Raw genomic sequence first — 25,749 nt, forward strand, 5'->3', positions numbered from 1 at the left:
TTCTAAATCTAGGTGACAAAATGGTAACCCATAGACAGAGCTGAAAAGAAGGTACCTTAAACATCATTTAGGCTATTTCCTCCATTTTATGAATGAGGAAGAGGAGGCTGCATGATACAGTGGACACGTGCCTGGCAAGGAGTCCGGAAGGGTCACCTTTCAAATCTGACCTCAGAAATTATAGCTAGTACGATCCTGGGTAAGTCACTTAACCCTTTTGGCCTCCATTTCCTCTATAAAATGAGCTGAAAAAGGAAATGGCGTCAGACATGATGCAAAATGACGACACATATAAATGAGGAAACAAGCCCATTGAGAGAGTGACTGGTCCAAGATGACACAACTAATAGGTTTCAAAGCGAGCCTGGTCCTCCTCCTCCACCAGTTTTTCAGAGGCGATGATATAGTTCTGAGCATCTTGAGGAGGCAAAAGATAAAGGCCTGGAGAGCATTTGAGAGGTCAGGCCTAGAGCTATAAACTAAGATAAAGATTGAGGGTTGAAGCAAATAAAAGATGTAATGAGTCATTTTATGGAAAGAATCTCAGTTCACAGAGCAAGCACACTTATGGTTTATTGATATATATTTTTTTCAATTTAACATTTTTTTTATAGTTTTTATTTACTAGATATATGCATGGGTAATTTTGCAACTTTGACAATTGCCAAAGCTTTTGTTCTAATTTTCCCCCTCCTTCCCCCCACCCCATGGCAGGTTGACCAATTCATGTTACATATGTCAGAGGAGGTTTAGTGATCTTTAAAAAAACAAATAGCTGCAGCGGGAACATGTGTCCGCCTAGGACCTTGGAGTCCCCTTTCTCCCGACTGGGGGCCTGGGACAGCGCATCCAGAAACTGGACATCTCCCCAGGCCTGATGTCTCACCGCAAAGACTCACCAACACCAGGCTTAGACTGCTTTTTACAACAATTCTTTGTTGATATCTTTTGGAGACGGGTTTTTTGTTTGTTTTTGTACCTCATAGTTTTCCCCCCATCCCTATAACAAATAGTATTTTTTGTTAAAGAAAGAGAGAGGGGAAAAAATCCAAAACCGCGGCCCCGGGCCACGGCGGACCACCTCAGTGAAGGGGGGGACAGCGTCCCGGTCTTTTCCTTTGAGTCCCATTTGGTCTCTGAACGTTGTCCCGCCTTGGAGAGGTCCCGGCCCTCGGACCAAGCGCTGAGGCCTCTCAAACGCGCTTCCATCTCCTACGAGGGCAGGTTACTCGTGCCCACTTACCGAAATGGGCGGACCTAGGCGTTCACACGGTAAAGGCTAGCTGCTCAGTGGCGGGGGCTTTTTGCCATGCTCCGCGCCTAAAATATTTTTTGCTGGAGGATTAGGGATGCCACGAGAGGGCGCTCCCCGTCCATTCTCCAAGGCTCCCCTACCTCCGCCCCGCCCCGGAGGCCCCGTCCCCTCCGCGAGGTCCCGCCCCTACGCTATTGCGCATGCGGAGTAGGGGCCACGGGCCGGCGTGGGCGCGATGCGGTTGTTCCTTCCGACTTGGCGTTTGCCGGTTCCCGCTCGGGCTCCGACGCTACCCTGCAGTTTGTGCTGCGCCTCCCGGAGGAGGCCGGCGCAGCCGTGGCGGGGACGGGCCTCCAGCCCCGGCCTAGAGGGCGGCCCGGCGGCCCGGCCTAGAGCCCGGGAACGGCCCCCCTGGCGGGTGCTCTTCTTCGGCACGGACGACTTTGCCCGGGAGGCCCTGCGGGCGCTGAGCGCAGCCAGGTACCTGGGGCCGCAGCCAGCTCCGTGTGGAGGTCGCGTCAGTCCGTGTGTGTGTGTGTGTGTGTGTGTGTGTGTGTGTGTGTGTGTGCGTGAGAGAGAGAGAGAGAGAGAGAGAGAGAGAGAGAGACAGTGACAGACACGAGGGAGGGCATCCGCCTGGTTACAGAGCCCGCCCCGGAGTCAGGAGGACCTGAGTTCTAATCCAGCCTACCGGAACACTTCCTGGCAGTGGGACCCTGGGCAAGTCACTTACCCCCAACTGCCTCAGCAAAAAAAAAAAAAAAAAAAAAAAAAAAAAAAAAGACTGCTGATACGTTGGTAACCTTTGGCACAGATAGAGCCGGACTTGGAGTCAGGGTGCCCAGACACTAGCTCTGTGAGCCTGCTCATAACGTCTCCCCTCTGTTTCTCTGCCTGTAAAATGGGAATACCGGAAGCCTCGGCTCCCAGGGGTGTGGGGAGGATCAGATGAGGTGTTTATAAGCGCTATATACATATTAGTTTGTTGTTAATAATCTGCGTTTGAAAGTGTTCTGAGAGGGTCCTTGCACTTCACTAACCCGCCAAGGGGCTGACTCCGTGATGCACGAAAAGTTGCTGACTGGAGTCATGCTTTAAACCCCAGTACAAACCTTCCCCACTTGTTTTATATTCCTTCTAAGATACCTCTGCACACAATCACTGGCGTCATACCTTCCATTTGGGAAGTATTGCTGCATGCTTATTTCAGTCTCTCTGAGAGAAAGTTACCATGTTTTAGCCTCATTTTTAGAAAAGGAAAAAATCTAGGCCTGAAGAGTTTAAAATTCCTTAAATAGCAAGTAAACAGGCCTTGGAGACTCCAAAATAAGCATATTTCCTACTGCATCGTTCTGCCCCCCCAGTCCTCTCATGTAACCGCGGTTCAGGGGCCTGAGCATAGTAAGCACGTGACAGATTAGCATTATTTATGTCCCTTTACATATTATTTATTTTGTTAAACATTTCCCAGTTACGCTTTAATCTGGTAACTCCTCTGCGAAGGTTGGGAGTTTGACATGACTGCCATAGTTATTGAATAAAATATTCAGAACCTAATAGATCATTTGTGATTATTTAATGTTTTATAAAATATCCCGACTGATTTTGTGACCCTAAATTTTTCATGAATCTATGCCATCTTACTTATTATTGCAATAACAACTTATAGATTGACCTATTGTGTGTTATGGTTGAAAGTAAATAAAATTATTAAACTATTCCAACATTTTTACAAATTTTTCACTTAAATCTTTTGGTTTAGGTATCGAACATTGAATCTTTTACCAGTTCAATCAAAAAGACGTCCTCCCTGTATGTAACAAAGTTCGGTATTCTCATTCAGCTGTAGTAGATATCTTAGAAAATCACTCACTAAGCGTGGCGTTTTCCTTCCTGTCTTACCATCTTAAGGGCAAATAAAGAGGACCAGCTAGTGGAACACTTAGAAGTGGTCACAGTGCCGACCCCTTCCCCAAAAGTGCTGCCAGTGAAGAGCTTTGCCCTCCAGTCCCAGCTGCCGTTATACGAATGGCCTGACGTGGGGCCCGGGGAGTTCGATGTTGGAGTAGTGGCTTCATTTGGTCGTCTTTTGAGTGAAGAACTCATTCTTAAATTTCCATAGTAAGTTCTCTTTTTTTTTTTTTTTTTTTTTTTAAATAAAGAAATTTAGGGGCAGCTAGGTGGCGCAGTGGATAGAGCACCAGCCCTGAATTCAGGAGGAATTCCTGAATTCCTGAATTCCACTTCCTGGCCATGTGACCCCGGGCAAGTCACTTAACCCCAGCCTCAGGAAAAAAGAAAAGGAATTTAGATATCAGTAGTCATAGCTGAACTTGGTGTTAAGGTGTAATAGTTTCTATTTGAACTTTAGTTTTGTTTCCTTTAATCTCAGAATCTGCTAAAAATAACAAGATAAAAGGACTTAATTACCACCAAAAAGCTGGAGATGTTTGTTTGATTTTGGGTGGCACTGTACTACCCAATAGTGCCTAGGCACTTTAGGAGTTTACAGAGACAAATATACAGACTGTCCTAGGCATATGCTGTATAAACAAAGAGCAATCAAACATTTATGTGAAGGATAGGTATATGGAAGTGAATAGATAACGTGGTAGAGATACCGAGATACAAGTACTGACAGTAGAGCTAGAGAAACGTTGATTTGGGTTGTTTGGATGAAGTGAGGGCAGCCAGTGTCTGAATAGAGTATTAATATATTTTACAAGATTTTAGTGGGAATAAAATGCATACTGGGTCTTAGGATTTTTTCCTTCATTTTGTGGTAAATATTTTTTTTAAAAAAAAATTATTATTTATTAAGTTCCTAATGAATTATTATGGAACACTTTTGGAATAATAAACTGATATGGTTTTATGTAAAAAGCAATTTTCTGTAAATTAGAAAAAGTAAGCATTGTTTAAAATCATATAACAGTTTACCTAAGAGTAAGTTATAAACCCACATATATATTAATTCCCCAATTTTCTAATCCAGTGGAATATTGAATGTCCATCCCAGTTATCTCCCAAGATGGCGAGGTCCTGCCCCTGTAGTCCATACAGTGCTTCATGGAGACACAGTTACTGGGGTAACAATTATGCAAATCAAACCTAAAAGGTACAGCAAATTTCCTTTTTTTTAAAAAAATGTCAGTATCCTTAGTATGCTTTTCTAATGGTACTAATTATTAACCATTCTCTCCAATTTCTGAGTTTATATTTTAACTCCATAAAAATGGAAGTTAGTGTACGCTGAGTTTTTTTTTTATCATAAACTCCAAACCTTAAGTTATAAATTCTTTATTTTTTTGGAGTATACATATCCTTCATAAAGTCCTTGTGTGGTTTGTAAACTTTTGAATTTAGATTGTTAGAAATTAAATTCCAATCAAGTGCTCTTTTTTGGGTAATTCTATCAGATGATATGGATTTAACTCTGCCCATCAAAGACCAGGATTTATATTCATTTTTTTTTTCTTTTTTATTAATTTTATAATTACAATCCTTCTTGACAGTACATATGCATGAGTAATTTTTTTCAGGATTTATATTCTTGTTTGTAATAGCCATTTGTTATTTACCACAGGAAGAAAAACGAATAATGCATGATTGTGTAATATTGCTATAAATTTTGATGAATATGCTTTTAAATGCTAGTTACAGATTTTCCATAATACATACTACAAAAGTAAAAGCTAAGTATAGCAATCTTATATATGTTCTGTCAGTTAACGTTGATAGCCGAAAAGAACGACTTAAAAATTTGCAAATTGTCATTCTGTTTAAATTTTTATTCTTGTAGCTAGGTCATAAAACCTGTGCTTGATATCAGCATATGTGAAGGGATATGAAGCCATATATGTGTGTAACATATATACAAACATATACACATACATATACCCACAGCTACAGACGTATGTGTGTGTATGTACACATGCATATATAGAGAGAGATGAGAACCTTGCTCCCTGATATAAAATGAAACACATGTGAAAATTTACGAGTTACTTATTGGTAGTCCTGATGACTTAATAAACAGAACTTTTAAGTAAACAAAGTGTAATCTTTGGAGAAAGAAATATAAAAAGAATCAATGCTTATTCTAATCTTATTTCCAAGGATGGTAGACCTCTTAATCTGTATTTTTAGTAAAGAAAGATAAATATGTTTGTAGTAAAAAAAAATCTTCCCCTTGACATCTGGCTAAAAATAATTTTACTTTTGTATATTTTTTTGATGTGTGTATACACATCATGCTTTTTTCCTTTTTTAGAAAAGAAAATTTTAAATTTTAAAGCAAATTAAATTTGTAAACAGGGGTCTATGCAAGACCCCTACCTGTGTAGCTAATGTTCTGTGTTTTTACCAAAAGTCCAAGAGAGCAGAAATGTGAGTGTGATATATTGTTCTTTGTAAATATTGTCAGTAAGAGTAGCTTTCCTTTTAATTTTTCTGTTAGGTTCGATGTAGGTCCGATTATTAAACAAGAAACAATTCCTGTACCACCTCAGTGTACAGCAAAGGAATTGGAAACAGTATTATCAAGACTGGGTGCCAACATGGTAAGTTTTCCCACTTCAGTTTTTTTCAGTACACCAAATAAAGGTTTCCTTTAAGGTCCCAATATAAGGAACAGTTTATTGTGTAGAAGATTAGCTCTTTGAAGGCAAAGACTATTTTCATGTTGGCTTTTAATAAATACTTCCTGAATATACTTCCTGAATTGAATGTTGAGGTATTTAAACTAATTCTTTGAGGAAGGTAAAAGGTGATTGAATTTTTTATTATTTAAATATTAGGCTGGCATTCATAGTCCTCTACCTTTCTCACTTTATCTCTCTCATTCCCTCTCCCCCCCACACCCATATTTTGGCCTATTTGAGCATATTTACCATTCTTCAAACATATCCAGAGCTCTGCTGCCTCACCCCCTTTAAGGCATATGCTATTTGCATTCCCTTAAATCCCTACTTTCTCATTTCTTCTCCAAGACTTACAGCTGCAGCCCCACTCTGAAGTACTCCCTGACCATCCCAGCCTTCTGTGATCTCTTCTTCCTAAAACTTCTTTAGCATCATTCATTCAATATTTAGCTTATTCATTTAGACAGGGTAATCAGGGCTTCCTATGTGCCTTGTACTTACTCATTTGTATCCTTTTGTTGGAAAGGTATGAAATGACATGTAAAGAATCCTGTACTTGGATTTTGAAGACCTGGGTTCAAATTCCAACTCCACTACTTATTAGCTATAAAAAGCAAGCCACTTAAACCTCTTCAAGATTCAGTTACCTCCTCTTTAAAAAGTAGGTAACACTTGCATTATCTACCTCACAAGGCTCCTATAGGAAAAAGCACTTTATAAGTGAGACTTATGTCATTAAAGGAATATCTTGTAAGTCCTTAGAATGGGAAATTTGCTAAAAGCAGGTAAGGCAAGAATAAGTTAAGTGAGGCTAAGTTAATTTCCTTTTTAGGTGATGTTATTTGAGTCATAGAAGCAGTCCGGTGTGGTGAGTGGAGTGCTCTGCTTGAAGTGAGGAAGATATTGATTATAATCTTGCCTCCGATACTTATTATTTGCATGACTCTGGTCAGATCTTTTAACTTTTGTGTACCTCACTGAACCCCCTTGGACTAATGTACTAAATTATAAATGGGTTCCAGTTTGCTTGGCTGGGAGTGTCCCATGCTAATGAAATTAGAAATGTCTCACATACTAGAGTAGTTAACATAGAGGATTTGTTAGGGATTTACCTGGGTTTTGGTATGGCACTTGACAGGTATTCCATTATTTGGATAAGATGTAGTGATGTCGTCTGGATGATAGAACAGTTAAGTGACTTTATATCTAGTTAAATGAGTGGTTAAAAAAATCATTATAATTATTGGATTGATTTTGGTTTGAGAGTAGATCTCTAGCAGAGTGCAATAGGATTGATTTTGGTTCTTTTTGGTCTTCTGTCTAGTGATTTCTATTAGTGATGTGGGCACATGTGACAATGACAAATCTACAAAGGAAAGCCAACGTGCTCGGTGACAGAATGAGGATACAAAAATCTCATTGGGATAAATCTAACAAAATTTGATAGATTTAATTTTAGAATCTTACGATTAGGCTTAAAAAACCAACTACACATGAACTGATTAGGGAAGACAACAGTTCATTTGAAAAACATAGGGGTTTAATTGACTCTGAATTCATTGTGAATCAATAACATGTCAAAGCAGTCAAGAAAGAAAATGTAATCTTCAACTGCATTAATAGAAACAAAGGGAGTTTCTAATTCCTTTGTATTCTCTTAGATCATGTCTAGAGCATTATGTTCATTTTAACTATGTTAGAAATAAATTGATAATCTGAAGGGAAGAGCACTAATGATTAGGATGGTGATGAGACTTAAAAATTGAAGGAACTGATTATGCAGTGATCTGCTAATTAATAGGTCACTATTCATAACTTCATAGGAGTGATAGAAAATCATGCTTCCATTTCAGCCTAGAAATAGTGGATTATAGGTGAGACATGTGTTATTGTGTGTTGCTTAACCCTTTTCTTTTTGTAAAAAAAAAAAAAAATTATTGATGAAATCAAAGGGAGTTATTGGGAAGTGACAACAATATAATGAAGCATCAAAAAAATTGGAGTTTTTTGTTTGTTTGTTAAAGAAAAAAGATTAGGAAAAGGGCTTATTTAAGAATAGTGAATAAAAATTGCATCTCTGGGTTAGATTGTAGAATGTTTGGAGAAGAATGATGTACAAGAAGACTAGAAAGATAGGAAGGAGCATGTTTTATTGGTTTGTTTTGCTTAGCTACATTTATTCATCATGTGTTCAATGACAATGATCTCTGAGTTAATTCACTAAAGAGCTAAAGTTGATATGGAACCATAGTTAACTGCACTTTGTGTGCGGAAATTTAGCAACTTCAAAATTACTTAACTGTTTTATTTGTCTAGCTCACATATCTACGTCTTGTGCATAAGAGTAGCACAAGTTACTTTGTCAAAGGAGTTGTAAAATCTAAGCAAATTATAGCCAGTTTTACCCTGATCTATTGTTCTAGAATTCCTATCACAAAAGGAGATCAAAACACATACATAGTTTTTAATATTCAGAATATTTTAAATGCATAAGGTAAAATAAGACTGCAAAGGAGACTAATTATATCAATATCATTATCAAAATATTTTTTAAAACAATCCACATCCAGAGAGAGGACTATGGGGACAGAATGTGGATCATAACATAGTATTTTCACCTTTGTTGTTGTTTGCTTACTTGTTTTTTTTTTTCTGTCTAATTTTTTTCCCTTTTGATCTGATTTTTCTTGTGAAGCATGATAAATAAGGAAATATGTTTAGAAGAATTGTACACATCTTAACCTATATTAATTGAATTGCTTGCTGTCTAGGGGAGGGGAGGAAGTGAGGGAGGGAAAGAAATTTGGAGCACAGGGTTTTGCTTAGTTGAAAGCTATCTTTGTATGTATTTTGAAAAATAAAAAGCTATTATTATAGGGGAAAAAAACCCAACAACAATCCTGAAACCAGATTTTACCTCAGGAAGATGCATCTTCCTGATTTCTGACCGGGCACTCTACTGTATCACTTAGCTTCTCCTTCCTTACCACCCCGTTACCATATATAGATGTTCATATATAGGAATCAGAACCAGAGAGACAGTACAAACATGATAATAAGCAAAAATAATAGACAAAACCCCCTATAATAGACAAACCCCCCTAAACTACCCAGAAAATTAATCATAGCATTTATAGAACAGAAGTGGGGCCAGGGGATGCCCTAAGGCTCCAGAAACAATTCACAAAACAGCAAAAGAAGTGGTTGTTAATGATTGCATCTGACATTCTACCTCTCAGTTATTTACCCATAATAAAAGAAATGGTCATTATTTAAATATTATTGCTTTCCACTTTTCCACATTGATATCTCTGATAATGTGTCTGTGCCTGAATGATCTTCCTCCCCTTTTTTATGTATTAAAGTTTTATCCCTCCTTTAGAGCTCACAGAAAATATCAACTCTCCCATAAGTCTTTTTTACTTTTTTTTTCAGCTATAACCACCTTTCCCCCTTAATCCTTCTAAAGTTCTTCATTTTGATCCTCAGCCATGTACTCATTCATCACCCCTTTTAGTTGACAATATACTTATAAAATTTGAAGTTTCAAAGGGCAAGAACCACCTCTTACCTAAATTTTGTATTTCTCTACTACTTGAGTGTTCTGCATACACTTAGTAAATGTCTGTTGAATTGAAAATCTGATTTTGCTTTTTGTGGAATGAAACCCACTTTTTATTGGAAAAGAAAATGGATAGAAATATTTTTAAAGAATAGAATCACATGGACATAGCTCTGTTCAACCATGAGATGACTGAGGCCAGTTCAAATTATCTTGTGATGAAGAGAGCCATCTACACCCAGAGAGGACTGTGGGAACTGAGTTGTGACTCACAATATAGATTTTTTACTTTTTTTGTTGTTTGCTTGCATTTTGTTTTCTTACTCATTTTTTTTCTTTTTGATCTGATTTTTTTGTGTGTGTGCAGCATAATAATACATATAGAAGAATTGAGCATGTTTAAGATATATTGGATTACTTGACATCTAGGGGAGGAGGTGGGGGAAAAGGGGGGAAAGTTTGGAACTTAGGGTTTTGTAAGGGTCAATGTCAAAAAATTATTCATACATATGCTTTGAAAATAAAAGGCCTTAATTAAAAAAAAAAAAATAGAAAAAAGGAATAGATTCACAGATTTTTGCAAGGGAAAGAATAAGAGTAGGAGCCAGGAAAAACAATATCATAACAAACAACTACTTATTGTACAATATTGAGGAAAAAAAATAATGCCAGTAAAGTTTAAACACATACCAAAAGGAATGATTTTACAGAAAATATTTAAGAATCTGAACCATATAACATAATAGAAAACGAGTGATTAGGAATTCCTGTTAGTGCTATATAAATTTAAAGTATTTTTTCTATTATAATACATATGTTTAAAACATAATATTTTGAAGTTTACCTTATTATGAACAAGTTTGTGATGTTCTGCATGCCAAATGAAATATATTCATTCATTCATTCATTCATTCATACACATATTACTGAAGCGTCCCATTTTCAGGATTGAGAGCCACTTTTCCTTGTATTACTAAAGCTGACAATGAAAAATGCCTGGTTTAAGTTCTTTATACAAATGAATCACCAAGAGTACAACTCTGAACATTTACTTTCAACAAATTTTTAAATTCTTACTTTATCCAGAGCTCTGGGTTAGACTCTGAGAAAGATAGATCTATGATCTCAATTATGTAATAGTCCCTCCAGGGATGTAGTTTTAGCCATCTTCACCTTCTGATCTTGTATAACTTATACTTCTCTTCCTATACTGAATCTGTAGCACATTTACCCATTGTACTGAAACCTTCCCCCAAATCTCTTGATGAGCATGAGGAACTGTTAATTTAATGTCTTAATTAATGTCCCCTCAGTTTTAGTTTTTGAAATATGCTCTTCCATGACTCAGGATCAGATAGCATCCAAAAGTATCGTTATTGTTGTTTTTAATAGTTTTTATTTTTCCAAATACATGCAAAGATAGATTTCAACATTCACCTTTGCAAAACCTTGTATCCCAAATTTTTCTCCCTCTCTTCCTCTTTCCCCTCTCCTTGAGACAGCAAGCAATCCAGTATAGATTAAACATGTGCAATTCTTTTAAACCTACTTTCTATTTTTCATATTGTACCAAAAAAAAAAAAATCAGATCAAAGGGGGGAAAAATACAAGAAAGGGGAAAAAACAAGCAAACAACAGCAACAAAAAAGTGAAAATACTATGATTTGATCCACATTCAGTCTCCATAATTCTCTCTTTGGATGTGAATTGCACTTTGCATTACAAGTCTATTAGAATTGCCTTGAATCACCTTATTGTTGAAAAGAGCCATGTCCATCATAGTTGATTATCATATCATTTTCTTGTTATTATGTATAATGTTCTTTTGGTTCTACTCACTTCATTCAGCATCAGTTTATGTAGATCTTTCCAGGCCTTTCTGAAATCAGGCTGCTCATCATTTCTTATAGAACAACAATAGAATATTGTTGTTTTAAAAAATAATTCTTTGTTTCTGAGAAAAGCTTGGGATAATAAAAACACTATCCATTTTCCTAAAATCAACTCAGTCCATTCTCCTGCTGTTGCGTTTTTACTCTAGATTATGTCCATTTTCCTAGTATATCCAAGTTATATACACTGAAGGACCAGCTTTGTGGGCTTTTCAGTGAACCATATAGCAGACTCTAGACCATAGGCATTCTTTATTTCTTTCGGTACCAATAATTAGACCAGACTTTCCCCCCTCCATTATCTGTTTGTGTTTTTTGAATTTTATTTTTAACAATATATTATTTTTTCAATCCCATGTAAAAAGGATTTTTAACATTGATTTTTGTTAAGGTTTTGAATTCTAACATATTTTTTCTCCCTCCCTCTCTTACCTCCACCTTCCTGCAAGACATCAGACAATCTGATAGATTATACATGTACATATTTCCATGTTGCGAAAGAAGAATTAGAACAAAAGGGAAAAACCACAAAAAAGAAAAAAAAAGTGAAAATGTATGCTTCAATCCACATTCAATCTCCATAGTTCTTTCTCTGGACACATATGGCATTTTCCATGCAAAATCTATTAGAATTGTCTTCAATCACTGTATTGCTGAAAAGAGCAAAGTCTGTCATTAATCATTACACAGTCTTGCTGTCACTGTGTACTGCTCATTTCACTTACCATCAGTTCATGAAGGTCTTTGCAGGATTTTCTGAAATCGGCCTACTCATCATTTTTTATGAACAATAATATTCCATTATATTCATGTACCGTAATTTATTCAGCAATTGCTCAACTGATGAGTATCCATTCAATTTCTAATTCTTTGCCATCACAAAAAGAGCTGCTATGAACATTTTTGTATATGGGGTAGACCAGACTCTTTGGAATGATTATAAATTTCATGTAGAAAGTTCTACAGTATTGTTGGGCTTGATGAAATCAGCTTAACGTCATCCACAAGCTGGAGGACCTCACCATTTGTAGGAAATACATCTTCTATTTGGTCTGTGCTGAACAGTCTCTGATGATGCCACTGATAGTGGCAAAAAAAAAAAAAAAAAAAAAACCTTGACAAATTCATGTCTTCCCATTTGATTCTTGCTTAATATTTTTAATCACAAGACCACTGAAAAAGACTTTTCATTTTCAAGGAATCCTATGTAATATTGACATATGCATGCAATACTTCTCATTGGGAGTATTTTGATAGACTGAATCAGTAGAGCAAATTCAGTAGAAGCAAATACAGTCATTTTCTTTATATCTAAACCACTAAAGAAATTGTTTGTAAAAAGCTAACTGTAAATCCTTATTAGTGATGCCTTCTGTATATGTGTAGATTTTTCCTGTAAAGATTTGGGAGAATTGGAAAATAGTCATGAATCTAAAGTTAATAATATTCTTTTGGTTAACTTTTTTTTTTTTTTTTTTTTGGTAACAATAAAGTCTAAGGTTCAAGCCTAAAACTTTAGGCTTAAATAAGACATTGTCTTTTTCCTCATAAGTTTTGCAGTCTAGTGGAGAATAAAACATATACACAGATATCTGTCACATAAAATAATCAATGATAAATTCATTGCTTCAGAGAGGGGAAAATTATTCCTGACCTGAGGGGGAAATAGAAGAGAATTGGCATTTGAACCGTTCCTTAAAGAATAGATACTACTTTAACAGAGCTATCTCTTGGTAACTTCATCAGTTCCTGTTATTGTTTAATTATCTCTGTACAGGTGATTCTCAGGTCTATATGTCCTACCTTAGTCTCTTTCCTGAATCACTGAAAAGACTTTTTGAACTGAACTTATCATAGACATCTCATCATTTAATATTTCCAAAACAGAACTCAATGTTTCTTACTCAGACCTTACCCCATCCCATCTTTGAAATTCCCTTTTTATGAGGACCCCACAGCTTTTCCAGTCAATCATGTACACAACCTTGGAATCATCCTCAAATCATCACTTTTTCTCTCATCTCACTTATCTTGTTACCACAGCATCTCTTACCCAGTCCCTTCTCTCTGATTACTTGGCTATATTCTGGTTTAGGCCCTCCTTACTTCTCATCTGGAATTCAAAATAGCCATTGAATTGGTTTCCTTGCCTCATTCTCTCCCCATTTCAATCCATTTTCTACATAACTGTTAAAGTGATTGCTAAAGCATTCCCTGTCCCTCTATGTGAGGGCCTTTATAAGCTGGCTCTCGCCTATCTTTCAGTTTTATCAGCCATTAATTCCCTTGACATAATCCCTATGCTTCCCAAACTGGTCGTCTCACTTTTCTTTACATGCTTTCCTTTTTCCTACTCTGTACTTTCGCATAGACTGTCCTCCAGGTGTGAAGTTGCATCTCCCTCCCCTTCACCCAAGCTCAGCTCAAGCGTCTTCACTTTTGAGACAATTCTTAGTCTCTTAGGAGAAGAAAGTGGAGGCAGAAAGACTTTTGCAGTGGTTCAGGTGGACAGTAGTCAAGGAATGTCCTAAGGTGGTCTTATTGAGATTAAAGAGGAAAAAATGTGCAAAATTTAGAAACATGGCAGTTATAGCCAGCACAGCCTGGGGATTGACAGTACAGGAGAGCTAACCACTTCTCTAAAGTTGTGAGCAGAGGAAGACTTGTGAATGTGATAGGACCACACACAGAAATAACAAAGTTCATAATAAGAGTGGGCTTTGAAGGGCAGAGAAGTTCTGTTGTGTATATGTTAAGTGTGAGAAAGCATCTTGATATAGTGAAGAAAGAGGATGGATTTGGGAATCATCTGAATTAATTAACATTTATTAATATTTATTTATATAAAGTCATACTGAGAGAGCTAAAGAAACTTTGTTCTTAACCCGTGTAAGGTCTTCTTGAAATTTGTATTATTGAATAAGTTAGTAAATATGCATTTAGGCTTTAGCATTTAGGATTCTTTAAAGCCCACTTAACCAAATTGAGGATATACTGCTATATGGTCAACAGGTTTATGACTTTATATTTCATATGATAAATACATATTAATTCATTTCAAGTAATTGAATGAATATTTCCCATGTGGACCAATTAGCTTATAAAAGAAAATGTCTTAACTACAGACTACACTCCTCATCAGGACCATTGACTTTGAGAATGCTGTTAGTTCCCCAATCCAGGAGCCTGGGCTGATTGACACAGTACAGCTCCACTAGAAAAAAAGAGTAGTTATTAGAAATTATTGACATAGTATCTCAGTAAAAAGCCAGTATAGTAGCTGACTTGGCTCTCTCCCTTTCCATTCTTTTGAAGTAAAAAGAAATTATGCCATATCAGAATTTGGTGTACTTATTATATAATATTAGTTTTCTAAATATTCTTTTTTGTAGCTTATTTCAGTTTTGAGAAACTTACCTGAAAACTTAAAAAATGAAAGGCAGCAACCAGCTGAAGGAGTAACATATGGTAAGTGCTAATTGCAGAAAACTCCACCTTGGACTAAACAGGTCCATTGGCTCTCTTGCTTGTCTCTCTCGTATCAAAAGAAAAAATTTGCTTACCTACAGTAACATTTTACCTGGGCTGCTAACAAACTGAGGCCCCCTATCAAACCCTCCTTCTATCAAACCCTACCATAAACAGACTCAGTCAAGAGACAAAACATGGTATTGTGGGATGAACTACGGCTTAAAATATTTTATTCTTGTCCAGCTGTCCTTTTAAAAATTCACACTTCTTTGAAATACAGAGGTTTGAAGGTATATTTTTGTTTTGTAGATAGAAAAGTTAACTTTTAAATGATTTATCCAATGAAATTACAACTAAAATTTAATTAAGAATCCCATGTCCCAAACTGCACTATTGAAAATTGAATCAAACTGGCACATTATCCACAGAATTTGTATCCCTATTTATTTTCTCTCCATTTTTATTTATTATTTGATGTGTATGTCATGCTGATTGTTATCCTTGAGAACTAGAGAGTTTTGAGAGAACTGGAATATAAATTGATACAGTTGTACTCATTTCACTATAAACATGAAATTCAACAGTTCAATAAATTGTTTTAAGTGCCTATAGTGGCAGAGAACTAAACTGGATCAGGGCAGGATCCAAAGTTTAGATTAGACGTAGTCTATGCTTTTATAGATGTTATAGTCTAGCAAGTATGAAAATGTTAATTTTAATTATTGACATTATTTTATAATATATAATATTTATTTGTAATATAATAAAATAATAAATAATAATATATAGTATAATATAATATATTTTATAGCTCCTAAGATCTCTATTGCTATGAGTTGTATAAAATGGGAGGAACAGACTCCAGAGGAAATATTACGACTTCAACGTGCCATTGGCAGCATGGTAAGGCATCTTTTTCAATCTAATAGTTTTATCTGGAAATCACTTTTTGGATATTTGCATCAGGATTGATTGTACATGACTAAATTCAGGAATATATTAAATATAAACAAAAGATTGACTTGTTTTCATGATGTCAAATTCTTAAATCTCACATGTTACTGTAAGTGTACTGAAGTTGTAATATATTTTAGTATATTCAGATACTTGGATTCAGTTACCCATTTTTTGCTGGTTCTATACTGGACTTCCTATCAGAGATGTTCTAAAGACACCAAGGGCATCTTTGATAGTATAGTAGGGGTGGAATGGGATTTTATCTGAGTCGGGGTTGATTCCTGAGGGATTGTTAGAGCCTGTTTCGTGAAGGAATAAGAGGTGAACAATAACTAGTGCTATGATAATGAAGGGTAAGAAAAGTGGAATGCAAAAAATTGGGTGAGTGGCTTTATCAACTGAAAAGCCCCCTCAAATTCATTCTGCAAGTGTAGTTCCAATGTAGGGGATGGCTGATAGAAGGTAGCACCTCAGAATGATATCTGGCCTCAGGGTAGTACGTAGCCTACGAATGCAGTGGCTATAACAGTCAGTAGGAGGATTACTCCAATGTTTCAAGTTTCTTTGTAAAGGTATGATCCATAATAAATTCCTCGACCGACATGTAAGAATAGGCATATAAAGAATATAGAGGCGCCATTGGCATGAAGATTACAAATGAGTCAACCATAATTGATGTCGCGGCAGATGTGAGTGACTGAAGAGAAGGTGGTTAGGGTATTGGAAGTGTAGTGTATAGCTAGGAATAACCCTGTTAAGATTTGGATAATTAAACAGATGCCAAGTAAAAATCCAAAGTTTCATCAGGCAGAGATGTTAGAAGGCGCAGGGAGGTCAATGAATGAATGATTAATGATAGCCTAAAATGTTAATTTCTATAAAGTAGTTTCTGTATATTCTAAATATACTCAACAGTGCCTAAGGCATTTAGGGTTCTTAGTAAATTTAAATTTTAATCAGTAATAATGTTTCAGAAACATTTTGGAAGCTCCAAAAAGATATGAGTTTTCTAGATGAAGATATGAAATAGAGAATAAATTATACAGCGTGTCCCATAATTCTTAATGCAATAATAAATATGTAAGACTTCTGGGACACACTAGTTTTTTTCAATGATTGGATGGAGAAAAACTAATAACAATAGTTAATATTTAAGTAACATTTTAAGGATTTCAGAATACTATCCATATGTCATCATTTGACTTTCACAATAACCTTGTGAGGTGAATGTTATTTTTACCCCTCTTTTATAAATGAGGAAACTAAGACTGAGAGGCTAAATAATTTATCCAGATTCACACAGTAAGATCTGAAACAGTATTGGGACTTGGATTTTTCTGACTTATGTGTCTGTTACTATGAACCACATACTAGCATTATCTATATTTTATTGTATTTTTGTTAAGTATTTCTTAGTTACATTTTAATCTGGGTTGAGCTGCTTTACTGATCTTGTCCACACCACCTAGCTTGGTTATTATTATTATAGGTCAAAGATGAACAATTCTTAGTGTGTGAAAGTATGTTATAGAAATCAGTGTTATACTCATAGTGACAAGGGGAGAAGATCAGAGGGAAAAGAAATCAGTATTTGGCTTTTCAGATATCTTTGGTTTATTTCAATGTTTTCAGAAACATAAGTTTTCTAAAACCTTAATGAACTCTTTCTTCTCTTACATACAAGAAACCAAAAGAACTGTTTTTTTAATTTTTAAAAACTCTTAGCTCCACAGTGTGTGGAAATGAATTCATTGTATTCTTAAAAAAAAAATGTTTATTGCCTTAGAAAAAATCTGTGTATTTTTTATTTTAAGAATTTTTTAAAAATAGAACAAAGAATTTGTCTTTCCAACACACTAAATCAGAACAGGTGGCTGAATGACTTAAAGCAGTTTCGTGGCATGTGTTTCTCCTCATGCACTTATTACCACCTGCTCCATGGCATAAAACAGATTTAGATTCTTCAGCCACCTGTTCTGATTCAGTATATTTGAGAGATAGTCTTTCTCATTTGTTCTTTTAAATCCTAGAAGTAAATCAAAACAATTAGTATGGTGCCCATAACACTCATCGATGTATACTGTCCATAATAGGTGTTGAACAAATGCTTATAGATAATTAATTTTTACTGAATGGTGTCTTATATATCCTATAACCCAAATCCTTGTATTAAAGAAGGATTAGCAATATAACCTATCCAGAAAGGCCTAGGCAACATTTAGATTGCTCCTTCACTAAGTAGAACTGGAAAAACATCTAATGATTCTTGAGAAGAAATTTTGGAACAATGTATTCCTTCTTCATCCCTATTTTGCATTCATTTTCAGATTCCACTGCAGACACTCTGGATGGGTAGCATCATTAAGCTTCTGGATTTGGTGGAAGCTAGTAGTTCAGTCCTTGCTGGTAACCTTTAAATATATATATATATATATATATTTTTTTTTTAATGCTTTTACTTCATAACTGAAAATGTAATTTATGTCAGGTCAGCTTGCCTGAAATGTAATTCTTATAGGAAACTCAAGTTCAATAATTAGCAGAGTTGGCAGTTAACATTTTCCTTGAAGTGTACAAATAGTCTAATAAATTTCATCCAAGGGTAATCCATAAATAAATATCCATGGGCAATTTGTTGAATATTTTTAATGGTGGAAGATTCTTCAGCCACAGATTATAAAATCCTACACTCCTCAAACTAAACCTTAGGCTAGTTCCAGACCTATCAGGATCTTTCCAGTATTTAAGTCTAGTATGTGTGTCTCATTTGAAATTTAGGATTTCATCTAGGTTCCAAACCCTTTAATCTCCCTTTCACAAGTTAGTAGTCATATCAAAAAATGATCATTTAACATCTTGAGCTTAACTTCTTAACCTATCATTAATAATATTTTTAACAAGAGACTCATTTTGTCCTCTGTATTAGAAAATTTCTAGTTATGTTAATGAATCACACTGGGTCCAGATTTTCAGATATTAGCATATAAAATGGTGCAACGCAGTGTGCAACACTGAGAGCTTTTCAAAAATTTATCAATTCTACCCAGTTTGGGGGCTATTCTAAAATTACTTAAAAAAAAAAAAAAACCTTTTCCAATAATAATAGATATTATTTATCTATTAGTCCAAAAGTTGCTCTTTTTCTCCTTTCCTTTTTTAGATCAAAAATTAACTGGACAGTCTGTTCTTCCAGGAACAATAATATACCACAAACAGTCACAAACACTCTTGGTTTGTTGCAAGGTATAGTTTTCTTTGTTGTTGTAATATTTCATTCGCTTGTCTGAATCATCTTGAGCCTGTATGCATATCTACTTTGTTTATATCGAATAGTTTTTGTTTGTTTTGCTGAGGCAATTGGGGTTAAGTGACTTGCCCAGGGTCACACAGCCAGGAAGTGTAAAGTGTCTGAGGCCAGATTTGAACTCAGGTTCTCCTAATTTCAGGGCTGGTGCTCTATCCAACTATGGATATACCAACTACCTGCTCCTATATCAAATAGTTTTAAACAATAAACAAATTATCTTCAATTCTCTTCTGAGCCATTTAATCTAAAGCATTATTTGTTAAATGATATTAACCTATGAGGTTTAGTTGAGCACTCATTGCTAATTGAAAATCTGAAAGGATATACAACAATAACAAATTTAATAAACATTCACTAAATGCCTTTTATGTAATGACTATGCTGGCTTCAGGGGAAGATATAGCTACTACTCTACTTCAGGCTCTCCATTCCCCTCAATTAAAATAGACTTTTTCTTGATTATATTGATATATATATGATTATATTGTTAATTCATGTTTTGATTTAATGTTTATTCTATTATCTATATATTATGTGTATGCATTCTGGTTTTGTATTTGTCTTTCCTGTCTTAAATAATGAGCTCACATAGGATGGGATTGTATTTATATAATTGTCTAGCAGGATTTACAACCATACTTTCTATGATTAGGCATTAAGGAAATAATTGTTTTAAGAAGTATCTATCAAACTAAGCTTTGCTTTTCTGTTATAACTGCCTGGTCTTACTGCCATGTATTTTATCCTCTCTACAGAATGGCTGGATTGGTGTACAGTCAGTTATATTCAAGAAAAAACTTACAGCTACTGATTTCTACAATGGTTATTTGCATCTTTGGTTCCAACAGAATTCCCAAGCCCAGCTAAAGGAGTGCAGATTTCGAACTCTTAACTTTACCAAAAAGAAGCATGGGAAACAATCTAAATTGTTGCTATGCAACAGTGCATTGAGTATTTAGGGAAAAGTTGGACAAAAATCTACTATCTTTTAATTTAAGAAATCTCCTTTATTAGGAATTACTACTTCATTTGCTAAAAGCAGCACTATTTTGGGAAGAGATTATTTGCTACATCAGATTTTAAACCGGTCAACAGCTTCCTTTTTACAAAATAATCTTGTCTGCTTTAATGGCTAAGGTAAATTATTAATAAACACATATTTGTTTTATTTGGAAGTAAATAAAACTTTATATGATTGCAAAATGGATAAAATTATCTGTCTTAAGAGCATATCATGGTCTGTAGATATGTTTATGGACATAAGTGTGCCATACCTTATCCACATGATGTGTTGTTTAAATGGTTTTTGTATATTGAATTTTTTGAAAATTGAATTATTTCCCCTTTCAGTTTTTTTTTTTTTTTGTACTTTTTCAGAGGCAGTGTTTTAATTCCTTTTCTCAGTAAATTTAGTTAGCAGTGAACTTTAAGTTTCTCTCTTCTTCATCTTCAGCTTCCTTTCAGGTAATTAACATATAAGTAAACATGAGGAAAGCTCATTCACTAAGAGATTTTGTTTCTTTGTGAATCCTCTTACAAAGCAGAAAAATCCTTCTGTGATATGAATAACTCCTGATAATTACTTTGATGAATTAAAATTTTGAGTATCTATTCCTTATCTTTTTGCCTCCAAGAATAGAGTGGAAGGAGCTTTGGTCAATTTTTGAATTTCTGTTTGGTGACAATTTCCCCTGCTGAATTCCCATCATATATGTTTGATCTCTCAATATGAAGTTCTCCTGATACAGAATTCTCACTTTGTATCTATTTTCTTATATTCCCAAATGAAGAGGGAATGGCAGATTAGGTGCCTTTGAGGGTTAAATTTCCAGGCTGGCAATTTCTTGGGAAATCTTTGCAAAATGTTTCCATTGTAAGAGATGTTGAGGTGAAGTCCTTTATCCAAGGCCACACAGCTGGTAGCTGAACTGGAATTTTAACCCAGATATTCTGACTCCAACTCAGTATTCTTTCTGTCAGCAATTGATTTTTCCCATAAAATAAAACAAATTATAATTTGTAAATTATAACAAAATATAATGTTATAATAAAACAAATTATAATCACAATTTCTGTTTTTTCTGAAGTGAGACATCACTTTCAAAAAGTAGTAAGTAAATTCTCTGCCCATAAGTGAGTGACCTTAAATCTAAAAAGAAATTGAATAAATGCTATTTAGGGCTATACAAGCGAATGCTTTTCAAAAAATATTAAAAGATTGTAGCATGTACTGAACCATATTGTGGATGGGAGAAAAGGAAGAACAAAAAGGTAAATGATTAAGTTAAATATCAAATTACTAGACTCAAAACTCAGGTTTGAATTCTAAAAACAGATTGGCAGAGAAGGAATAGGGGAGGAGTTTCACTCTACATATTGACTTTATGCAGTCTAAGTATCACTTGAGATCACTGGTATCAAGCAAAATTGAGATGTTATGGGAGAGATCAGTGCATTCTACTAAATGTAGTTTTTCTGATGCTTAACAAGTTCAGCATCTTTCATAAAAGTCCTTTAATAACTGAAGGAAGCTTTAATAGCTCTGTCCTGAGAGTTATTCTGAAAGATAAAGTTCCAATCACCCATTTATTAGTATGGCTAGCATTTGCCAATAAACTGGGACAATTAACCAGTGGCCTTTCAATGACCAAAGGCACAATTTAGGGATGATACAATCTTTTTTAGTGATTAACAAGATGACTGAGCAAAATCTCAAACAACACGTGTGTCTGGTTAACTAGATATTTTAATGAAGAAATAAGATGAATGCTGTCTTAGCTCCCTATTAAATAATAGAGACTTGAGATCAATTCTTGAGTGATAGGAATAGGCTGCAGACAATGAGAGTTGGTACAATAGTTTTTAAACTATGGAAAGTGTGGTGAAATTATAAGGGTGGGGTTACAAGTCACAAGAGTAGAATTTTTACCCAGGTGACCTGGGTAAATTTGGGATTTGGGCACATACAGTGAAGGAGAATATTATGTAGCTTATGTCTTAACAAGATAGAGTTAAAATCAATTTTCAATTTTATTTCTCTAGGCTAAACATCCTTAATTCCATCAGCCTATTCACATATAGCATCATTTTAAGGGCCTTCACCATTATGGTTGGCCCTCTATCCATTCTCCAATTTTTGCGTGACTTCTAAAATGTGATTTAGAATGCAAAGACAAATAGGCAATCTAGAACAAAAATGGAACACAGAGCCATAGTGATCTAGAATGCAAATCTGGGAAATGGGTGATCCAGATAGAAAAGACAGGTGGCTCAGCTGGGTATCTAGAAGTCAAAGATGGAAACAGGTAATGTAGAGTGCAAAGGCAGGGGAACATAGTCTAGACCATAAAGCCATGAAAACAGGTGATCTAGAATGCAAGACAGAAAACATGATGATAGGAGGCACAGTGCTGGGAAATCTAGAACTTGAGTGATCTAGACAAAATGGGGACTGGTGATCTAGAACACAAGGATGGGAAAGATCTAGAACTGAAGATGGGGAAAGGTGTGGTCTAGAATGTGAAGACAGGGAAAACAGGTGTTCTGGAAAGCAGGTCATCTGGTCCTTTTAAGTGATCTAGAATGCAAAGACAGGGAAAAATAGTGGTCTAGGCTGTTGAATGATCTAGAATGTGAAGATAGGGAAAACAGAATATGAAGATGGAAAGCAAGCTGTCAGGACCACTGAGTGGTCTAGAATTTGATCTAGAACACAAAGACAGGGGAAACAGGTGATCTAGGAAAAAAAGGGTGGAGAGCCTGGGGATCTAGAACTTAACAAGTGCTCTAGAACACAAAGGCAGGGGAAATGGGTAGTCTAGAGAGTGAAGACAGGTGGTACAGAGTTGGGTGATCTAGAACTCAAGTGATCTAGAACATAGGAGGGGTGATCTAGAGTCCAAAGACAGGGAACACATGATCTGGAGTCCAAAGACAGGGAACAAGGTGATCTTTGCGTTCCAGATCAGCCTGGGCTCCTTGTTCCCTGTGCTTTTCTAAAATGTATTTCCCCTACGCCCAAACTTAGTGATATACTAGATGTGCTATGACCAGGGCACCTGTCAAAGCAGGCTTCAGATTCTCCTATCAGCTACCATGTCAGCTTGAAGTTCACTTACATCAGTAGTTTTTTTTTTTTTTTTTTCAAACAAACTGCTGTCTTACTGTACTTTCCATCTTGTACCTGTCAAGTGGATTTTTTTAACCCAAGGGTAAGGGTTGACATTTATCCCTGTTAAATTTTATCTTTCTCTATTTGGACCATTGTGCTAACATGCCAAGGCAGAAGTGTTTGAAGCTGTATTTGAACTCAGATCTCCCTGATTCCAAGCCCAGTGCTCTATGCAGTGAGCCATCAACTCTTTTAAGTTCTAAGCTGATTGCCTCCTTATCTGAAACTACAGCTGTCTTGGTTGTCATGGTAACACATTATAGAAGAGACTTTGAATTTTGTGTAATAATTATCTATTTTAAAAACAAAATTATGTCCCCATACAATTTTCATAAAACATATGAATATAATTTACCTGATTTGTATTTTATTCAATTAAACAATGAATTTATTACAATTTTTATAGCACAAAAATCATCCTTTCCTCTGTGTGTATGTATGTGTATATATCATATATATATATATATATATATATATATATATATATATATATATATATATATATATATATATATATATATATATATATATATATATAATTAGGAATGACTATAGGACCTACTATTTCAAATACATAGTTTCTGGTGAGGAGTTTCCTCTATTTATGCACATCAACACCTCTTCCATAACAAAGTATTAGAGAGTTGCCTAGTGCACTGAAAAATGACTTATCCAGGGTTACACAGCCAGTATGTTAGAGATTCTACTTGAATACAGCCAATTCTCTAAACATTGCACCAGGGTTTTCTAGTCTGCCCCTTGGCTTTCAGGAGTTTTCTCTATACCCTCTATTCAGTGTGAGATTAAATTCTCAAGATTGTGCATGTAAGAAACAAAAGATTTATTTCAATTGGAAAATATCATTTTTAATTAAATATTTCCTGTGCTCCTTTTGATAAGCTCACACCCCAGTTTCGGAACATCTGTTTTTTAATTATAATTAGCTTGTAAAACATGGTAATTAACTGTATATTGTACCTTAGATGATGCTTTGTTGTATGTTTGTAGAAATTCCTGTTACATAGCACTAGTGGCAGACTAGAATTGCTTTCCAATTCCTTTTTTTTTAGCTTTACAACTTCTGAACTTTGTCCCTGATCGATAGCACAATGCAGCATTGGTGTGTGCAGTTGAAAACAGCTTTGCAATTTTACCTCATGTGATACAAGTTGGCAAAGTGGATAAAGGGGGAAGTCACGAGCATTGCAGGGATTATGAAAAGACAGGCACACTAATAAAGGCAATGTTTGAAGTTGTGAATTGGTCTGGAAGACATTTTGGAATTATGTGAGAAAAGTGACTAAACATTTCCTATTTCCTTGACTCAGCAATCCTACTATTGGGCACATATCCCCAAAGAGATAAGAACCCAGAAAGAAGACTCCTATACCAAAATATTCACAATAATCATTCTAGTAGCAAGGAATGGGAAACAAAGTGGGTGCCCATCAACTGAGGAAGCGCCGCCGGAGGAACTGGTATGTGAAAATAATGGAATGTTTCTTTGTAGTAATATAAGGAATCCAGAGAAACAAGGGGAGATTTTGTGAACTGATGCAGAGTAAAATAAGCAGAAACAGAAATGTGTATGTGTATATATATATATATATATATATATATATATATATATATATTTTTTTTTAATTTATATATATATATATATATACACACACACACATTTTTGTTTCGGCTTATTATATATATAAAACTACTCCAATGAAAATGAAAACTGAGTAACTGAAAATGTTACTGATAAAGTAACATATTTTCCCCTCCTTTTGATAGACACGGAACTAAGAACAGAACTTTTATATATATGTATATACATATACATATGTTCTCAGATGCAATCACTGATTTATTAATTTGTTTAACCCTTTGTTACAAGATATCAGTATAATGGGGATGGGAGAGAGGAAGATGTGAGAAGTTATATTAAAAAAATTAATCCTTTAAGAATAAGACAGCAATAACACTTTTTCCCCCTAAAAAAAATGTGCAGGGAAGATTTGATTTTGGCAATGAGGAATGGGCATTAGTATTCTGCCCTGGGTCTCTTAACATAATATAGTTTCACTGTACTGCAGTTGTTTGTCTTTCAGGGAATCTTTGAAATAGTGATAGCTTTAAATTAAGATTACTCCTTTAAAAAAAAAGGTTTTTCTGTTCCTGTTTGTCTTTCACATGTCTATTCATGAAGTTTTTATTGTATGTGAGATGGGCAGTAAGATTTATTGCTTTGGTTATTTGTTAAAAGCATATCTCATGGATATTCTGGTTTTCAACTGAGTATCTAACAGATGACAGTATTGTGAGAGCCATCTGGTGGCCTGTACCCACAACAGCTGCCAGCCCCTCTTGCTAACTCTTAAATCAACAGTGAGTGATTTTTTTTTTTTTTTTGTATCCCAGCCATGCAGTCTCCTTGTGCTTAAGTGGGTTTCTGAATTGAAAAGTATGTTAGAAACAGTTGTGAATTAGAGGCAGCTGG

General features: G+C 35.3%; 2 protein-coding genes across 2 annotated transcripts in view; both read left to right on the plus strand.

Annotated features, from left to right (window-relative positions):
- The first annotated feature begins 1,459 nt into the window (after positions 1–1,459).
- MTFMT (mitochondrial methionyl-tRNA formyltransferase) lies at positions 1,460–20,290 on the plus strand. Its single transcript, XM_074294829.1, has 9 exons — positions 1,460–1,735; positions 3,167–3,376; positions 4,251–4,373; positions 5,715–5,817; positions 14,745–14,820; positions 15,635–15,726; positions 18,108–18,186; positions 18,941–19,023; positions 19,843–20,290. The coding sequence occupies exons 1-9, from the start codon at positions 1,491–1,493 to the stop codon at positions 20,044–20,046; spliced, it is 1,215 nt and encodes a 404-aa protein (XP_074150930.1). The 5' UTR covers positions 1,460–1,490; the 3' UTR covers positions 20,047–20,290.
- The window catches only part of SPG21 (SPG21 abhydrolase domain containing, maspardin), a 32,985-nt gene continuing 27,345 nt past the window's right edge, over positions 20,110–25,749 (plus strand). Inside the window, exons 1-2 of the mRNA XM_074294831.1 lie at positions 20,110–20,224; positions 24,587–24,736. The gene's annotated coding sequence lies outside the window, so the exon portion shown is untranslated. The remainder of the gene's footprint in view (positions 20,225–24,586; positions 24,737–25,749) is intronic.

This window comes from Sminthopsis crassicaudata, chromosome 2, assembly GCF_048593235.1.
Source record: "Sminthopsis crassicaudata isolate SCR6 chromosome 2, ASM4859323v1, whole genome shotgun sequence".
NCBI lineage: Eukaryota > Metazoa > Chordata > Mammalia > Dasyuromorphia > Dasyuridae > Sminthopsis > Sminthopsis crassicaudata.

Excerpts from the sequence above, each read along its gene's own strand:
- MTFMT (XM_074294829.1), top strand. The coding sequence starts at position 1,491 with ATGCGGTTGTTCCTTCCGACTTGGCGTTTGCCGGTTCCCGCTCGGGCT. Across the intron at positions 3,377-4,250 it reads CTCATTCTTAAATTTCCATA|TGGAATATTGAATGTCCATC; the intron begins GTAAGTTCTCTT and ends TTTCTAATCCAG. Across the intron at positions 15,727-18,107 it reads AACGTGCCATTGGCAGCATG|ATTCCACTGCAGACACTCTG; the intron begins GTAAGGCATCTT and ends ATTCATTTTCAG.